Raw genomic sequence first — 14,190 nt, 5'->3', positions numbered from 1 at the left:
GAACAGTCAAGTTGTACAATGGTCTTTGCTCAAAGTCCAGCTCCCTCTCGAGGGTCAAGGCACCGGTGGAGGAGTCCAGGCCAAAGATCCCACCCTCTGTGTTCTTAAGGTTGTATGAGATGAGGCCAGCGGCACCCAGATCAGGGTCCACACTCTCTACCCACACCAGTAAGGTTCCCAATGGTAAATCCTCAGGAACTTTGACTCTGTAGATCTTTGTTAGAAAGGTTGGCGGGTTGTCGTTGACGTCCTGGAGCACTACTATAAGGTGGAGGGTGGCAAACAACGGGGGAGAGAATTTGGACTGATCCCTGGCTTCAATCCAGAGGTCATGCCTGGGTGAGGTTTCTCGATCCAAAGGAGCTGTGACTACCACCTCGCCTGTGACATCATCAATCTGAAATCTGTCGGTAGTTGTCAGAAGGCTGTACTTGATTTTCCCGCTTGCATCTTTGTCAGAATCAGTTGCATGGGCTGTGAAAATGACAGAGTCTACTTTGATGTTTTCGGGGATTCGAATCACATGTCTAGGCTGATCGAAAAGAGGCGGGTTGTCGTTGACGTCCAACACATTCACTGCAAGAAACTTCCACACGGACCTTTGCGGGGATCCCAGATCATAGACAGTGATGTTCAGAATGTAGAACTCTCTACTCTCTCGGTCGAGCCGACAAACTAGACGAAGATCCCCGGAGAAGGTGTCTACAGCAAAGCAGCCATCCTCATTCCCACCAGTGATGGCGTATGCAAGCATCCCATTAAAGCCTGTATCGTGGTCTGATGCATCCAATTGGACCACGGTAGAGTTCAGCGGGTAGTCCTCAGATAGATCCAGAGAGCTGGGAAGGCCAGCATCAAACATTGGAGGGTGTCTGTTAGTGATGTGGATATAAGAGGATGTATCTTCCACATATTCAGTCCAGATGGGTTTGATTGACTCTATCAGTTTGTCTGTGAGCTGTTTGAAAATTAATGTTTCCTGACAGCGAACTGTCGGCTCATCGCCCCAGCTGGTGACTGTCACCCGCACAACTGATGCCTCTGAACGGTGCTCCCCGTCAAAGGCTACAACTCCCAAATCGAATGAATATACACCCGGTGGGATTGTATGCTTCAGGTTGACCTCACCTGAAACAGAGTCAATGGCAAATATCTGGAGTTCATTGCCCGACTCAATGAAATAGCGCAGTTGGTGCAGTTCATCCAAGTCAATAGCCGACAGCTCCACAACCACATGGCCAACGGCAAGATCTGGGGGTACTGTGACGTTGCAGCCCACTGTCTCAAAAAGAGGCACGTTGTCGTTAACATTGTTGAGGGTGATTGTCACGGCACACTCGCTGACCCGACTGAATGGCTCGCCACTGTCTGAGGCCCAAACCCTAAGGTGGTACCAACGCTTCATTAGCTCAAAGTCCATGTGTCCTGTAGTGAAGATGACACCCGTAAAGGGGTCTATTGCGAATGGCAGGTGGTCTGCATTGGCAATGGTGTAAGTCACAAAGCTGTGTTTCCCCTCATCCTTGTCTGTTGCTTTGATTTTCAAAAGGCTGCTGCCGATGGGGCTATTTTCATCCACTGTGGCCTGATAGGAGGACTGTGTGAACTCTGGACTATTGTCATTCTCGTCTGCAATCTTGACCACGACGTGAGCCTTAGCCTCGCCTCCATTAGCTAGTATGTCAAATTCATAGTGTTTCTGACCCTCGTAATCAAACATCTCCCTTGTGATGATGATCCCGCTTTTGGGATTTATCTTAAATTTAGAGCTGTCTGCATTTGTCTTAACACTGTATGTCACATTGCCGAAACTAACTGACACCTTTGCAACAAAGGTTTTCGGGGGAGACATCTCACTGAGGACAACAACGTAGGTGTCTTCCAAAAATGACATTGGACGGTAATGAAAGGCAGGAATGTGGATCTTAGCAACGGAAGACATCAAACCAGGGGAACTGATGTCTTGAGCTTGTAAGGACAGATTATGCCCAAAGGGACTTTGTGACCAGAGGATCTTCTTGGTGGAGACTATTTGGAAGTCATTCCCCTGCAATCCTTCAGGGATGACCTCAAAGTTTTTGTGAGGATCACCGCTAACGATTCGAAGAGAATTGACGGGCTTGAGGCCTGCCTCGACGTGGACGTTGATCGTCACCATACCGTCTGCAGAGACCAATGGATCGGCAGGAGGTTTGATCACCGGAGAAGCCGCGGCAGCTTTTTGTACTTTCACGCTCACCTTGGCGACGTTGCCAAATTTTTGAACACCTGAGATCCTCTTGGTTCTGTCCTCAGCTAACACGGTGAGCTCGTATCGCTCGCTGCGGGTGTGGTTGAGTTTCTTCAACAGACTGATGGTTCCGCTGAAAGGGTCCACAACAAACGGATGGGATTTGATGGTGAATGAGTAATAGAACTCGGCGTTGCTGCCCATATCAGCGTCCGCCGCGCTAACCTTGGTCAGAATTGTCTGGAGTGGCGTGTCTTCTGAGATGGCCACGCTATATGAGGATGGGTCGAAAAGAGGCTTGAGGTCGTTTGTGTCCAGGATCTGAACAAAGACTTTGGTCTTCGCTTGAAGTTCTTGAGTGCTCTCTGTGGCCTTCACCGTCAGTGTGTAAGTATCCCTCACTTCCCTGTTTAAAAGTGCCGCATGTTGAGTTTTGATCCTCAGGAAACAAAAATCTCCTACTGTGACATCCTCTGCTTGGAAATAGCCGCTGTCGTCCCCGGAAACGATCGAGTATTTGATTTCCCAGAATGTATCCGCCATCTCCAAGCCCATCTTCACTGGAGTCTCGACGTACGACCCTGCACCGGAGTTCTCGTCGATGGTGGTGTTGTAGAGATGGTGCGTGAATCTCAGTGGAGATCCAGCTTTGAGTTCCGCCACTGTTCCACCACATGATGCTGAATTTAGCAGAATTGTGGCTAATATTAGCCAGTTAGCAAATAGTGATGCAGCCATTTTTTGAAGTAGCTTTTTGATCCTCTGTTGTCTGAAAAGGAAAAAAACACAAACAAAAGCATGAAGGATATGTTTTATGATAAAAGGACACCAGTGAACTGCATTCTCAAATGTGTTTGACTGTTAAAATTATTAGGAAAAGTTGCACTCTCCCAATCCAGACGATCCAATCCAGCATTTTTAGGTGATGGGAAAATTTACAATTAAATTAATGATCTATTACAGTATTTCTATGATCAAATATAGGGTTTTGAAAGCCCAATTCAGCTAAAGAAAAACTAATTTGATATTTTTTGTCACCATGCTCTGGTCATGTGCAAAGGTTGAAAAATATCTATTTTTCACAATTTGTCAAGTACGGTATATGACATTCAAATTTGACAGCAATCAGACAATGTTTGAAGGACGCTTAAAAATGTTCAAACAACAATCTCACACGAGCAAAATTTTACGACGTAAAGAATGCATTCATATAGACAAAAAAGAAATCAAGGGGGGTTTCCTACCCTGAAACTTGGGGGAAGCTAAACAATACAGCACCTCCAAAACGTGTAATCATCATTGCATCGTGAATCAACTTGTGTATGTTTGAGCATAAAAACAATCACACACACGCTCTCTCTGTGTCCTCCAGTCTGCCACTGGCAACAAAATCAAATACAATACCAGAAGTCTTGTTCTGACATGCTCTGAGTAAGCGCAACACAGCGTTCCAGAAGACCAAAGTTGCCTTGAAGCATTTTGAAGCAGGTGGCAGCCCCCACAAATGCTCCTGTAATTATTCCGCTGACAAGTGCGTTGCAAGCAACAAGTTGCAACTGAGATGGCTTTTGATAGGTCAGCTCAAAGGTTTGTGCTGGGATTTCAGTGGGAATCTAATGTGCTGCTCTGTGCTGTGCATTAGTTGCAGTCGGACGACCACAGATTCTGAGTGCCCAAAGATGCCGATGTTTTTTTGGCAGAATAAATAGTGAAGGAATACAAGACAGCTATGCATACAAATGTAATGTGAAATAATAATAAATTAGTTTATTTTAACATCATGAAAATGTTAATTATTAGTAGTGTATTACATTGGTTAGCACATCCTCCTCACAGTTCAGAGGGTGTGGGTTCAATTCCACCTCCGGCTCTCCCTGTGTGGAGTTTGCATATTCTTCCCATGCCTGTGTGGGTTTTCTCCAGGCACTCCGGTTTCCTCCCACATCCCAAAAACATACACGTTGGACTTATTGAGCACTCCAAATTGCCCCTAGGTGTGAGTGTGAGTGCGGATGGTTGTTCATCTCTGTGTGCCCTGCGATTGACTGGAAACCGGTTCAGGTTGTCCTGCGCCTACTGCCTGATGACTGCTAGGATAGGCTCCAGCACGCCTGCAACCCTCATGAGGACAAGTGGTACAGAAAATGGATGGATGGATGGATGGATGGATGGATGGATGGATGGATGGATGGATGGATGGATGGATGGATGGATGGATGGATGGATGGATGGATGGATGGATAGCGTGTGATTTCTGACAAATAGGTTTTGCCTTGAATGTACTTTTAAAAGAAAATGTTAAATTCAAATGAATAGTACATTAAAAAACGTTTTAATGGCAAGATGGGCATAGGCAAAATTTAACTCCTAATATTCTACAACAGTATTTTACTGGCAATAAAACATGTCCATGCTCAATGAGGGTGCCAGTTAATTTCATTATTTTGCTTTTTGCCACAGAGCTGGGTCCCTATGCGCCATGTATAGTAGAGGTTCACTATCTATAGTGTTTCCCGGTTATAACGCGGTTCCCCATTTTAACGCGGTTCATCATTCCCGTTGTCATGGTGGTGGTGAAAAATAAGAAATCTGAATACAACTGAGACACCGCCAGAGATGGTGGCTTTGCGCTAAACAATCTGCCTCAGGGTGCTCGCTGGGCGATCACAAGGTCGCTCGGTGTCACTATTGCAGGAGTAAAAAACAGAAAGAATTGTTTTCCTCCAGGGCAACTGGCTGCTGTGGTCGCCTCAGAGTGCATCCACAAAAAAGATCCTGTGGCATTTACTCCATTCATTGTGCAAGTAGAGGTGAGAGTTTTGGTCGAACAATTTATGGCTGCTTCTTCATGACAAGGCGCCTGCTCACAATTCCCTGAGCATCCTTCAGTTCCTTAGGCAAGGGATACACTCAAGTTTTTTTTGTCTTAATTTGCCGGCTGCCTCAATGACATACCTGCCCGTGCTAATCTGCACCAAAGTGTGCCGAGCACAGCCACGCCATCATCTGCAAATAGATTTGGGGAAAAAATAGAATGTCTTTCCACCTCTTCCTAAAGACAATTAGAGTGCCATAGCGGAGATAACCAACTGCTATCATGTTTTATCTAAGCATCTTGACAGGATTATGCAAAAGGCTCGCCTGGCTACGGCGCAGGCACTTGGTCCGTGCAGGTAGGCTGCTGGTGTTGGAAGCTCCACCGGTGGGTGACGGTGATGATGACGGTGATGATGATGGTGCGGGCGCTTTATCTGCTGCTCAGAGGCGACACACTACTGACGCAGGAGCAGATTAGTACACTCTGGGTCACTGTTTGGGTTTCAGGGCCGTGAGATTTTAGGCATCGTTGTCATCTCAACATAGCATCCCACTTAGTTTAGGTAACGCACAGACACCAATCAGTTGATGCACGCATCATTTACCTCGGGTGTCAAACTTGTTTGCATGGAGCGCCACACCATCATTGTGGTTGCACTTTGTTGGTTAAAACAGGAAAGACAGCAATTGCTAAGGGAATTAATATTTGCTGGTGAACAGTGTTCCATATTTTTTCATGGCTTCTGTTATTGTAATTCATTATTAACAAATTCAAAGTGTTAAAGATAGATTGAGAAGAAATATGTTAGCACTTTTGAACACTTTGTTTTATTTTGTTTTAAATTGATAGTGTTATACTTCATTACATAATTTAGCGGTTAGCCATAAGGTTGCAGGACCAAAAATGCCAAAATTAAATAAATAATAAATTAAAAAAAAAAATCTAATAAATCAAGTGTCAATTTTTGCACTGATATATTACAGTGTTACTTAGCATGCAGCAAGCTGAAGGGAACACTTTTCAAATCAATGTATGTATCAACGTAATGAGTGAATCGTGAAAACAAATAAGGTTGCATTTTCTCTGTTACAGCGCCGCAGTGGTAAATGTGAACTTTGGCATTCACTCGATAGTGTGCCGAAACACAGTTGGAAGTTTTGGAGACTTGTGTATAGCCTACGCTACGTCCCCGACTTCTGATTAGAATTCATTTGAACATGACAAGTCCTGACACAAGAGAAATTTCATTATCCAGAACCTACTAGGATGGATTCAGTTTAATTTGCGCTTCTCTGTGGAGAAGCAGCAGCACAGAATTATAATAACTTTTTTAAAAAAGTGATCTAGTTGTACATTTTTAGGGGTGGTGGTGGCGGCATTGGGGGTGGTTGACAGAAGTGCTGCGGGTCCTGTTGTGACGTTCCTGGGAAGAATGAGGGCTACAGAGAAATGTAAACCCGCTCGACAAGTGGCTGCAGGTTACTCCTCAAGTGTGTGTGTGTGTTTCTTCCCCCGCAGGCCCAGAAAACAAATGTTCCCAATCAATCATCATTCCAGTCGGATTTATGTGTGCAGGGAAACTGAAAAATTCCCCACTTTCCCACCACCACAACAACAACACTAACAATAAATTGTTAGTGCTCGAGCACGGAGGTGAAATTGCTTCATTTCCTCCTCATTATTGTTCTTAGGGCAAATCAATTGACATTTGGAGGACATTCCCCTTACTCAAACATGCACCATAGTGGAAATATCTGGTAGATATTGTCGGTGTGAAACCCTCCAACCTTAGCTTGATACTGCCCTCTCGATTTTTTTGGTTTTAAATTTCGCTGCTCAAGCCACTTTCATTTGGTAGGTACATACGTCCATCACAAGCAGACTAAATAGTCCCAAGGACACAGTAAAACACACAGTCTGCCATTTTGGTTTCAAGTGCTCATTTTGGGTGGATTTTGGCCCCTTTCCAAGTGTAATAGTGTGCAATTCCGAAATGCAGAATTTTACACAGCCTAGATTTCTAGGTGTTCTCCCATGTAGTAATTATATATGCCAGTTTCCCTTAGCAACATGAAATTTGGTGTTCAGGTATATCATGAGTAGACTCACTTAAAGTCTTGAAGTTCATAACTGGAAACACAGCGGGCTCTATTTTCATTGACAGCGCAGCTGCACCCAAGTGTAAAATCTGACGTATTCTTATTTTTGGCAGACATAAGCGATGCACTTGTTTGGGAATTTGGTTCGTCACCCTGCTATACCGACCGTTTGCAAAGGTCTGCAAAAATATCAAAACTTAAACTAACCCGCGCCTGTGTAGAATGACATCACGCCTCACTCCAGACATGTACTGAGAACCTAAAACTAGCCTGGAAAGGGCTATTTTTGTTTGAAGAAGCCATTTTACGGTCTCTTGAACACTTTGATAAGTCTTAAAACCAAACCCGTCCACTAGTGTTATGTGGAAGCATGAAATCTAATAGCTGCATCAACCATGAGTAAACCCACAAAAAAAGTCTCAAGAACACACGTGGAAAACATGCAGGGTGTCTTCCATTTACACCGTTTCTAGAGGTCCTGGAAATGGGGTAATCGAACAAGCCAGCTTCCCATAGAGATCTGAACTGTTCGACAAGACTATAATGAGTAGACCCACTAAAAACCTCAGAAAAGGAATCAAGAAGTTTCACATTTTCATTTTGAGCAACAACAAAGATCATTTTGGTAATGTATACTAGAAAGATAGATGAGAGTAAATTGCGAAGGAGTTTTTGTCATTGTGTTGGGCTGCAAAGTTTGATGGCTCGCCATGAAACAAAAACTGTGGGGTGAAGTTCCGTTCAGTGATAATATACCTTTGTTTGGTCTAAACTTTACTAAACAGTCCAATGTGGAATAAATAAACAGGAATAATTAACTGCCCTCCTTGGTGAGGATGTGTAGTGCCGATATACTGTGCGTGGGCGTATGCGTATGTGCAGGACTGTGCGTGTGTGGTTGTGTGCATGCGATTGTGTGTGTGCACGTGTGTGTGTGCATGCACAGGTAGTACGAAGGATGCTGATGCTGATGTGTGGGATCCATTACGTGGCTGACAGCGTTCATTAGCTTCAAATGGAGTTCATGATTGTTTGTGTGTTTTCAATGTGTTGCCTAATCCATCCTCCTCATGGCTATACCTTGAACCCCCATTACAGCCTGGAGGAGGGAGGGATGGGGCATACCACAACCCACGCAAATGTTTACTGAGTAAAAACAAAGTGATTAGCTTCGGAGCTTCTTGTATAACGCTCACAATAACCCTTGATGTGCTCAATGTGAGTGAAAGGTATGAAACACTCACTGAGCCATTGACAAAAAGTCGTAAAAAGTTTGCAACAGAGCTGAAGAAGACAGTAGTCTGCCTGTAGCTGTTTTCGCACTACCCGACAAAGCTGAAAAATTAAGATACACAATACAATACATAAGTCGTAGGTCACCATCACAGACTGCTGTTATGTGTTAAATAGTACATAGTGTGGCATGATTGTGTTGCATTGTGTAATGCGTTAGGCCATCCACAGCAATGAGTCAAGGCTGTGCTTGGTGTAATTATTGAGCATTTGCCATTGTTTCAAAACTGTGTGTGTGGGAGGTGGTCCATATATGTAAGCTTCCCCACTACCCTAGCGGTTGGAAGGCCTCTTAATATGGGAGATGCTTCGTTGTTTGTTTTCCCCAATATCGTTTCACTACTCCATGAGGCATGCTTCAAGACAACTCCGTCAGCAATGTGGGTAAGCTATGCGAGTGTTGCATTCACAGTATCAGGAATTTTTGGAAATCTTGAAAAATGAGATACCATTTGCAAAACTGAGCAGGATGCACCAAGAAAAATTGCCTTAATTATATGGAAATTCTTTGTCCAAAACGTTCAAGGCTTATTTTTATTGCTCAAGAAACTGCCAGCATGTAATATAGTACACAAAGCATGAAGGGCATGAGCCTTGGTCTGAAAAATACCTATATTTTACAAGTTATACAAGTTAGATTTTACAGTATTGGAGAGTTTGTTTTTTGAAAAAAATCTCTCTTAAACAACTTCCAAAGAATGTTAATTTCTGTGAGAAAGGTTAGGGTCATGCAAATTTACCAGCTTAATGGACAGTAGTTTCTAGGCTGGAAACAAAAATAAAACAGCAACTCAAAAAATGAAAACAAGTTATTTTCAAAGGAATAAATAATAAAAAAGAGCTCTAAAAAAGAAGATAGAGAGATAGAAAGGGAGACAGGTTTCACTGTGCTATTTCAAGGTTACCCCTTTTCACTTATATTACAACGGATACAATAGTTTCAATTCAACTGTGACATTGACTGTTGCAATTGCAGATGTTTTGTGTTATCAGGCATCGGAAAACACAAGCATTTATACACTTGTAGCAACTTGCAGCAAAATTGTTGAGGGAATGAGATAGAGATTGTTGCCCTTTTACATCATGTAATTTGTGGCGGATGCAATTTGTTTAAGTTAAGTTAAAGTTAAAGTCCCAATGATTGTCACACACACAACTGGGTGCGGTGAAATTTGTCTCTGCATTTAAGTTAATTCTGTCAAATTCTTATTTGCATCACATCACCACAATGTGTGTTTTTCTTTGCCAACAACAAAAACGAGGGCTTCCTCCCAGAAATAACTGTCCCGTTTATCAAAACACTACGGTGGTACCTAAACTTAAGAGTGACTTACGATTGATATGAGTTTTCAAGATATGAGTCATTGCTCGAGTGATATTTTGCGGTTAAAAACAGCTTTTCTTTCATAATGAGGCATTGAGAATTGGTATGAAATATATGAGCTCAAAATACCACAACTACTACTACAAATAATAATACCAATAATAAAAAAGGCCTTAATTTTAATCATCTATCTATCTATCTATCTATCTATCTATCTATCTATCTATCTATCTATCTATCTATCTATCTATCTATCTATCTATCTATCTATCTATCTATCTATCTATCTATCTATCTATCTATCTATCTATCTATCTATCTATCTATCTATCTATCTATCTATCTATCTATCTATCTATCTATCAATAATAATAATACAAAGATTGCTCTGACTGAAAATCAGTACGGAAACGGTAGTTGGAAGGTGAATCTGTGGCAACTTGGAAAAAACTATAGCAGTCGTTATCCACCTTCTCATTATGTCACTAGAAAACGAATGGAATCCTTGCTCATATGTTAGTAAAAAGTAAGTAAGGCTAAAATCAAATCTGGCTCAGTTGTTTTGTTGATCTGTAGAAGCAAACTATGGTTAATTCATGACAAGAATGCTAATGGACACGTCACAAATTGGACCACCTGTTTTTATATTTTTACTCAATGTCCTCCTCACTGCTCTAAGTTGTCCTCCCCAGTGGAGGTAAAAAAATAAATTAAGAGTGTGACAGCTTTATGAGCTTTCCCTGCATCTCATCTGTGCGCCAATGCCTCTGACCTTTCAACCAACCCTCAACAACTTCCCAGCAGAATCCATTGTGGAAACATGTAACACGTTCAGCCCCGCAGCCCCGACTCCTGGACATTTCTCACATTCCGCTGGCAGTTTGTTAGCCTTTGGCTGTGTCGTTAGCACTGATAATCTGAAAGGAGATCTGAAAAGAGTTTATGAGTATGTTGTTACAAGATACCAAAATGGTTTCTAAAGGGTTTACTGTATACGTGCTTAATAAGTATGTTGTAAATCCTTAACAAATTGTATTATAAAGATAAAACACGAGGTCACTTTGGGGTCTGCCATCTTAGCAAACAATTTATTTTACACACGTTAACAAAAGATGCAAAAAATCATTAATAAAATCTATTTTAGCCTCTGCCCACTTGGTTTAAGATTCTTAAGTCACACTTATTAACTATCTTTAAAAAGCAGGAACAAACTAGGTAGGTAATACATTTAATATATTTCCTTATGAAAGTGTTAAACATGGTTAATTACAATCTCACAAATGCTTTGTAATCGTTAATGTTATAAAGTGCATATAAATCTTTCAAAGGTTAACCCCCACTTTAAGGGTGAGAGGTTTTAGTGAGGGGCTTGTTTGGGTTTTAAAAAGTGGTTCCCTGCAAACACACGCACGTGCGAACACACACACACGCACACACACGCACACACGCACACATACACACACACGCACGCACGCACACAAACAGCATCAGTCATTCACTTGAGTTGGGTGATTGACAGGATGAGCTTTCGAATAAGGAATGTCGCTGAGGAATTTGTGTGCCTGCCCGCTTGCCTAAATTTTTGTGTGTTCATGTGCTCGCGTGCAGGTGTGTAGTTTGCTGCCTTTGGGGACATCTAGAACATGCCGCACAGAAACAAGTTTATCTTAATGCAAGAACTAAATGTAAGCCATCAATTAATGTGCACTAAAAAGTTAAAGATCGACTTTATGTGTTCTCGAATGGCCTTTCCATCCATCCATCCATCCATCCATCCATCCATCCATCCATCCATCCATCCATCCATCCATCCATCCATCCATCCATCCATCCATCCATCCATCCATCCATCCATCCATCCATCCATCCATCCATCCATCCATCCATCCATCCATCCATCCATCCATCCATCCATCCATCCATCCATCCATATCTAACGTGACTCAATGAAGCACCTTATTTTGAGGCAATAAAGACGAAGAGCGCATCTGCGTCTCCTTTCAATCACCTCGTCTCCAGACAGCCTCGTTATCAAATGCAATTAATAAGGTTGACTTTTAACAAGAGCAGCCAATTAAGTCATTTGAACAGTATGACTGTCTGGGTGATGCAACAAAACAATTCCCCTTCGGTTATATGAGCAGGATTTATGTTATGTATGTATTTGTGGGATGACTCAAGAACTGTGGCAAACTAGTTATCACTTCTGCCTCACAGTTGATGACGTGTAGGAGAGATTTGTACAGATAAGCGTTCACACTACAGATGCATCAGTTACATATCTGATTTATCATATATATCCACACATGAAAGAGGCCCAGGTCAAATTTGCGGAAAAAAAAAACTGCATGAATACATTAGATATGTTGCCTATGGGCAAAAGAAAAAAAATCAAAATTGAGCTGCAACTTGCATGTAGCCAGAGACAGCACTTTTCACCAGACTTACACTGGGCATGAAAATAAAACCCCAAATGTGCATAACAACAGCAAGAGCCGGCATGTCACAAAGTACAAGATTAACTCTGTCTTATGTGTTCTTTCTCAGAATGAGACAGCAATGCATCCAGGAGAAAGCTAGTGTAGCCCTGAGAATGATGAAGAGTTGGATTGTGAGATGCCATCTCATTCATCACTTTCATCACGTTAATCTGTGTTGCCCTCTTGAAGATGATCAAAACAGCTATCACCAATGAGGGCTGCTCAATATTGCAGGAAGCTTATGCTCAGGTCAAGGACAGACTATTTCCAAGGATTCAAGAGGGCCGCAGACTGGATAATTATTATTGTGCAAATCAGGGAAACAAGAAAAGATAAGCACACCCCGGCGTGTGTATAGCAAAAATAAGGACAGTGTTATCTGCTTTTGTTGCCTGTTTGGAAACAAAGACAAGAGCTCTCAGCTAAGTGGGGATGGGGTAAGTAAAACTCTTAACCCTTAGGCAATAAGAGAGGTATGCTGAACTGACTGCTAACAAGGAAATGAGGCAGAATCAAACAAGAGAATTTTCTTGGGCAACACAAGGTACAACAAGCTCCAGGCGGAACATAAAGAAAAGAAACAATAGACAGATTTTGATGAGGTGAAAATAAATGTCTGCAATACATGGTGGTAGAGGTCCCTATAACCAGGTTTCAAAAAGTTTTCACAAATTAATTTGTTAATCACAACAGTCAACTTGCTATTAAAATTATGTTCCAGAGTGAAGGGCCACCATGTCCCCATAAAATGCTAATATTAGCCAAAAATGTCCACCCTGTCATTGTCCACCCTATGAGTAAACTGACAGTTTAGTGGATTACATGCAGCTACATTGCCTGCTTGCAGTTAATTTATTGAATGTGTGGAAATTTGACCAATTTCCAACTACGTAATACAATAAATATAAAGAATACTGCAAAAGGTCAACTTTTGGGGGGGTGGTCTCTAAGGCACAGTAACATCCATTCCATGTGAGCTACACTAAAGTGGGGCACTTTCGGGAAGTGACAAGCGCCTTGTCCCTCTTTTGTGAGGGCTTTTGAACAAGATGTTTGTGTCAGTAATTGACTGAGGTGTTCTTCCATACCCCTCCCCTCCTAACAATGACAGAGTAAGGAACTTTCCAGGTAAGATTAAGGGCTCCAAGAAGTGAATAAACGCTACCTGATGTCAATGTCGTCTTCCTTCCTTCCTCCTCCTCCTCCTCACACCTCAGGAACTTGCAAAATCCAGTGTAAGTGATTTAGTCCCATGTTTGGTTTGTTGATGTTGAATCCACTGCAACAAAATATATATAAATAAACTAATGATAAAAAGGTGCTTAGAAAATTTATGTGGAACTAATTGTCTCTGCTTGAGACAACTTCTGACTTGCTTCACATACAATGCAAGACAAGACGACACTCCCTCAACAGAGCTCTCCTCCACCCTATTCTCACCCGGGTCCTCCTCTCTAACACACACACACACACACGCACGCACACGCACGCACGCACACGCATGCACATGCACGCACGCACACACACACAAAAACAAACACACACACACACAAAAACAAACACGCATGTGCACACACACACACACACACACACACACACACACACACACTTTTTGCCCAGATTGTAAACCATGCTTCCCCCCATTGCGCCTGCAGGCCTCCGGGCAAGGACTCAACTGCTTCAACTGCTGCTTATCGCACATTACTTGTTATTTTTGTTGATGTTAAAATTACATCCGTTCATCAAATTCAGGTAGGAGCTTGCTCCATATTTTTGCCCCAATTACAGTACCTAAAATTTCAGAATGTCTTTTGTACAAAAACATCTGGACCTTTATGGTGAAGAACATACTTTGCTGCCAAACAACGTTTCAAAATACGTTCATCTCCTGAAGAAAATTACAAATAAACCTTACAAGAAAGGGCTTGTTTGAACTGCAGCAGATG

General features: G+C 42.3%; 1 protein-coding gene across 1 annotated transcript in view; it reads right to left on the bottom strand.

Annotated features, from left to right (window-relative positions):
• The window catches only part of fat2 (FAT atypical cadherin 2), a 92,088-nt gene extending 78,430 nt beyond the window's left edge, over positions 1 to 13,658 (bottom strand). Inside the window, exons 1-2 of the mRNA XM_049749913.2 lie at positions 13,410 to 13,658; positions 1 to 2,999 (exon numbers count right to left, since the gene is read on the bottom strand). The exon at positions 1 to 2,999 is cut by the window's left edge and continues 261 nt beyond it. Of these exons, the coding sequence (XP_049605870.2) occupies positions 1 to 2,968 (2,968 nt within the window). The 5' untranslated portion in view covers positions 2,969 to 2,999; positions 13,410 to 13,658. The remainder of the gene's footprint in view (positions 3,000 to 13,409) is intronic.
• Between the last annotated feature and the right edge of the window lie 532 nt (positions 13,659 to 14,190).

This window comes from Syngnathus scovelli, chromosome 1 (assembly GCF_024217435.2).
Source record: "Syngnathus scovelli strain Florida chromosome 1, RoL_Ssco_1.2, whole genome shotgun sequence".
Classification (NCBI taxonomy): Eukaryota; Metazoa; Chordata; class Actinopteri; order Syngnathiformes; family Syngnathidae; genus Syngnathus; species Syngnathus scovelli.
This window is presented reverse-complemented; position numbering and strand designations above follow the sequence as displayed.